Genomic DNA, 5,216 nt, shown 5'->3' on the forward strand with positions numbered 1-5,216 from the left:
TCTTGTAGCTTTGCCACTAGGGGGCGTCTTGAAAGACTAACAAAGAACGAAACAATACCAAAATATTGGAGTATCGTATATGAAACTTTAGATAATAACACGTAAAAAAATGTTGCATTCAATATTTTTATGGAAATACAAAAATGTTAAAAAGCAAACAGGAATTATATTTATAAATTGGTGTCCTTCAGACAAGAGATAGTGATATTTTAGCGGTTTGTATTTCACGAGAAATTTAACTTATCGCATTTATGACGCTAATTCACTTTCTGAAACTTTCATTGTTTATTTAGATGACCAAAGACGATCTTTTATTTCAAGACTTTTTACTGTCTTACTTGGAATTCGCTTATTTTCCAAATCTGTTGTTCTGGAAGAACCGCAACGAAGGTATATTTGGAATTAAATGGATTAACATGAAGTCAAGATTGTCCAAGGAAGAGGATTTCGTGTTGTTCATTGTGAGTTTATTTGATCATAAAGAAATATATGTGTTTTTAAACACTGTTTATGCTTAACATCCGGAAACACTAGTTTTGTTTAAACGGTACATTATATGACCTTTTCCATTACACAAAGTATCCAGCCCTATATATTGAAACACTTGTTAAGATTATGAATTCTCTTTGAAATATTTCGACTATTATTTGATAATTATTGCTTTCTTAAATTTAATTCCGTAAAGGTTTTATTGCTCTTAGAATTGTAAGAGATTTTATTGGACTTGTTGAACATGGCCAGGTGGTTAGGGCGCTTGACTAGCAATCTGAGGGTCGCAGCTTCGAATCCCCGTCCCACCAAACACGCTCACCCTTTCAGCAGTGAGGGCGTTATAATGTGAAGGTCAATCTCACTATTCATTGGTAAAAGAGTAGCCCAAGAGTTGGCTGTGGGTGATGATGACTAGCTGCCTTCCCTTTAGTCTTTCACTGCTAATTAGGGACGGCTAGTGCAGATAGCCCTCGTGTAGCTTTGCGCAAAATTCAAAACCAAAACTATACCTTGTTGAACGTTAGTATTTAATAACTCTAAACGAAGTTACCATCTTTCATACAACGTTACAGGCTCTTCAAAAAACCTTTGTACTGTTTAAGTTGTTACAGATCATAGTAAAACTTTTTTACATTTTATGACATATTTCAATCAGCCTGTAATCCTTAGAGCTTCTTCCTGTAGACGAGCATGGCATATTGGTTATCATACCCAAGCTGTTCTTGAGAGTTCCTGATTCGCGTCCCCTTACCATAAAAACAGTATGCACTAGGGATTCGTGGGCCTACTTTGGTTTGGTTTTAATTTCGCAAAGATATTCGAGGTCTATCTCCGCCAGCCATCCATAACTTAACACTGACAGACTCAATACCGGATTAATGCGTAGGCCACCTAGGGCCCCGGCCGTATTGGGATCTCGCCGGCCACCCAAGTATAGGAATTATAGTTCGTAAGACCAGCAGAATAGAGGCGAAAGTGAGTTATTACTAATATTATTCCTAAATATTACATGGGCCTAGTGCCCCACTAAAACTTAAACTGGCCCTGGATAGACTAGAGGTCTTGGTTTGTATGGAATTTTGCGCAACACTACACAAGGGCTATCTGCGCTAGTCGTCTCTAATTTAGCAGTGATAGACTAAAGGAAAGGCAGCTAGCCAACTCTTGGGCTACTCTTTTACTAACCAATAATGGGATCGACCGTAACTTTATAACGCCCCCACGGCTTAAAGGACGAGCATGTTTGGTGGCACGGAGATTCGAACCCATGACCCGCAGATTGTGAGTCGAGCGCCCTAACCACCAGGCCATGCTAAACCGAAAATTGTTGTGCTATTTATTTTGTTACAGATCACAGTGTAACTTTTTCACGTCTCATGGTCCATTTCAATCAGTGTGTAATCCTTGGAATTGTTTCCTAGAGACGAGCGCGACATAGCGTTTAACTTGCCAGGTAGTCATGACTATGCTATACGAGTGACTGTCAAATCTCACTATTCGTTCAGATAAGAGAATCCCCGGATCTCGCGGTTGGTTCTGTTGACTGTCTTCTCTCTACTCTATCAGTTCAAGATTAGGGACTTTTATGCATAAATAGGCCTTTGTGTAGCTAAATGCGAAATTCTCAAAACAAATAAATTTTCATCGTGAGTAATTCTGTTATTACTAAAATTTCTGTTTCTGATAAACATCTTGGTTCTGAATAAATATTAGCTACTGTTGTTAATTCCAACATAACTGTAAATTTCTTGAACAAATTATTGCCTTTTGATGAGGTTCCCAAATGGTTAAATGGAAGCTTTAGGGTTTTTAACCCTCCAAAAATTAGGGTCGATCTTCCTACAGTGTAGTTAATTCATTGTACAGTTGTAGGCTTAACAACAAACTTCCAGTGTGATTAGATTAGAGTTAGACCGACCAGATACACCGCTGGACACTATTTGCAAATCACTAAATATATATAAAGGAGATGATGTGTGTCTCTCTATATATACATGTGTGTCTATATGTATGTATGTGTACTTATGGGTATTATATTTTAATTGGCCTGAGATTAATGTTGCTGTTTTTTGTCAGTACTTGCATTAATTCTTATAATATATGACCATATATTACTGGATTCATTTTAGGATCAGTCTTGTGCATATTTCAGGAATGGGACAAAAAGGCCATTATGACCCAAAAAATCCAAAATATTTCACTGGCGCAAAGGATCGATTTCGGAGTAATCTTTACAAGATGATAACTGATAAAAAACTGAAACTAGAGAAAAAAGGAAACACCAACACAAATGAATGTCGTTTTTACAGAATTATTGGTAAATCTTTATTGAAAAATTTATATACAAGCTTTATTTTATATTTAGTTTCTAATGAAGTATATATATTCTTGTTTGCAACACCTTAAATTCTTCAGATTTTTTTTATAACAAACTTAAATTTTTCCAATAGTCTGACAGGTTATTAATAATTCCAGACTATTTATCGTACGTACTCTGTAATATATTAATAATAATCTCATGCAAAATATTTAAATAAAGTAACTTGTATTTTCTTGCTGTCATTATTCTATAGATATGTACTTTAAACCTTTTCTTTATAGATCAAGAGCTGTTAAATTCGGTTTCTATCAGCAATGCCACTGCATTAGACCAGAACTTAACTACTAAAATTATTACAGAACAAAGGAACGTTTCAGTAGCTTCTCCGTCGGTTCTCAACCAAAATGAAGAAATATGTATTTCATCAGATAGTGTTTTAATTATAATTATGCAAGAAAGCGTTGTGGACACCGTGCCCTCAGAACCTGATGTTGACGTTTCCGAAGAGTTCATGTCACAATACAAAACGGGCACTGGGAAGGATTCACAGAATAAAAACACGATTTCTAAAGAAGAGGTAAATTTTGAACAAGTGCAAACCATCGTCATGGACCACCAGTCTCCAAATCAAGACTGTGGACTGGGAAAAGACATTACTGAAAAAAACTACACCACACAAAGCAAGGAATTTGAAGAATTAGATCTAATATGCAACACTTTGGATTATAGAGATCTTTTCTCGGAGGTGGAAGAAAACTTTGTAAATTATCTAAATAATCCCAGCATTCTGGAACCTTCTCAAGTAAAAAACAGGCCCGTACTAGAAAACCAACTCGATTTCAATGTTTTAGGTCCTGATACCGAGTCGCTGTACATAATGCAGCCAAGTGCATCTTCTGAACCAGAAATGATTGATAACAATTATTTTCGTGGGATAGATTTTTTAGAAGATTCTGCCAATTTTGAGGTACGTCATTTTTTTAAATTTTCTGACAATAAAATACGGTTATTCTTTATTTTATTTATTGTACTTGAAAACTAAATTTTTCGTTTTTTTTTTATTTCGTTTTTGCCTATAATTTGTTTATGATGAATATAAAAATATATCATATACACTACTTTCTTATGCTCTACCATGACGCCCTCTGTTGGTCCAGCGATAAAACGATACTGGGGGCTTGTAAGTAAATATTTCGAGGTTCTGTTCCTGTGGCACAGATAGCCAATTTACTGTTTTGAGCAAAACAGCAAAATCAGCCAAAAATGTAAGCTAGTATTTTTCAAAAAAACCTTACATACACTCGCATGATAACAACCAGCCATCTATTTGTTGCCCCCCCCCCTCAACCCCCAGTGGCACAGCGGTAAGTCTGAAGGTTTATAACTGGGTTTCGATATACATAGTAGGCAAAGCACAGGTATCCTATTGTGTAGAAACAAACAATCATTTGTCATTTTTTTTTTTTTTTAGAATCCAGGATATCGTTTTTACGTAGACACCAATTTCATACATTCACTGCTTGTTTAGATAAGCTATCTAAAATATCATACATATTTTTAACTCAATACTTGTTATTTATTTTATACCTGTACCGGTATTGTAATTATATTTTAATGAACAACAGTTCCTGATATTCAATTGCAGCGTGTTACCATGGGAAATTCATAAAGTATACATAGATGTATTTTTGAAAGAACATACAAGAATAAAGTATGAAAAAAAAACAACAACACGCTATCCGTATTATAGCCACCACGAATATCGAAATCCGGTTCTTAGCATTATATGCCTTCAGACTTGTTCCTGTGCCACTAGGGGGCCAGAAAAACAAACAAACATCAACACATATTTTAATTGATACTATTATTTGCATTTTGAAATTGCTTTATGGTTACAAAAGTTATGTTGTGTTAAAAAATAAAGTATATCACACAGTATTAATCTTAATATGGCTTCGATTTCTCTTCAATAGGACCTTATGGAAATAATCAATGAGGAACTGGCTATTGAAGATGACGAACTAAATAGAGCTTAACGCTGCTGTACATGTTTTGTCTGATATGTTGGTTGTAATGGAATAGAATAAATTAGGCGTTTATTTTGCTTTGTATGAAAGGGAATTTAAAATACAGTTTGAAACGAAACGTGTCGACGATTTTATGTAACAGATACCAACAATTCAAATGATTTTGTCTGTATTTGCTTAGCATTTATTTTTTCTAAACTTAATTGTGTTGGTTAAATTAAGTCGTGAAACGATCCCCCACTTTGCGGGTGCGGACGGACGCAAAGCACTAATTGCAAGACCTATGGACGCGTTTTCTTGGTAAGTATTAGGTCGTTGAGAAATTAATGTCGTTTTTTTTTTGGATGAAAAACCGAAACAACTTATATATCAAAACA

The 5,216-nt window shown here is 35.1% G+C and overlaps 1 protein-coding gene across 2 annotated transcripts in view; it reads left to right on the plus strand.

Moving 5' to 3' along the window:
- The window catches only part of LOC106474823, a 17,516-nt gene that overhangs the window by 3,355 nt on the left and 8,945 nt on the right, over positions 1-5,216 (plus strand). Inside the window, exons 2-5 of one of the 2 annotated variants that reach the window (XM_022403125.1) lie at positions 294-461; positions 2,645-2,809; positions 3,094-3,779; positions 4,786-5,190. In XM_022403125.1, the coding sequence (XP_022258833.1) occupies positions 2,647-2,809; positions 3,094-3,779; positions 4,786-4,848 (912 nt within the window). In that variant the 5' untranslated portion in view covers positions 294-461; positions 2,645-2,646 and the 3' untranslated portion in view covers positions 4,849-5,190. Of the gene's footprint in view, positions 1-293; positions 462-2,644; positions 2,810-3,093; positions 3,780-4,785; positions 5,191-5,216 lie in introns of those variants that run through there. The other variant, XM_022403126.1, reaches the window with a different exon arrangement.

This window comes from Limulus polyphemus, unplaced genomic scaffold, assembly GCF_000517525.1.
Source record: "Limulus polyphemus unplaced genomic scaffold, Limulus_polyphemus-2.1.2 Scaffold7728, whole genome shotgun sequence".
Lineage (NCBI taxonomy): Eukaryota > Metazoa > Arthropoda > Merostomata > Xiphosura > Limulidae > Limulus > Limulus polyphemus.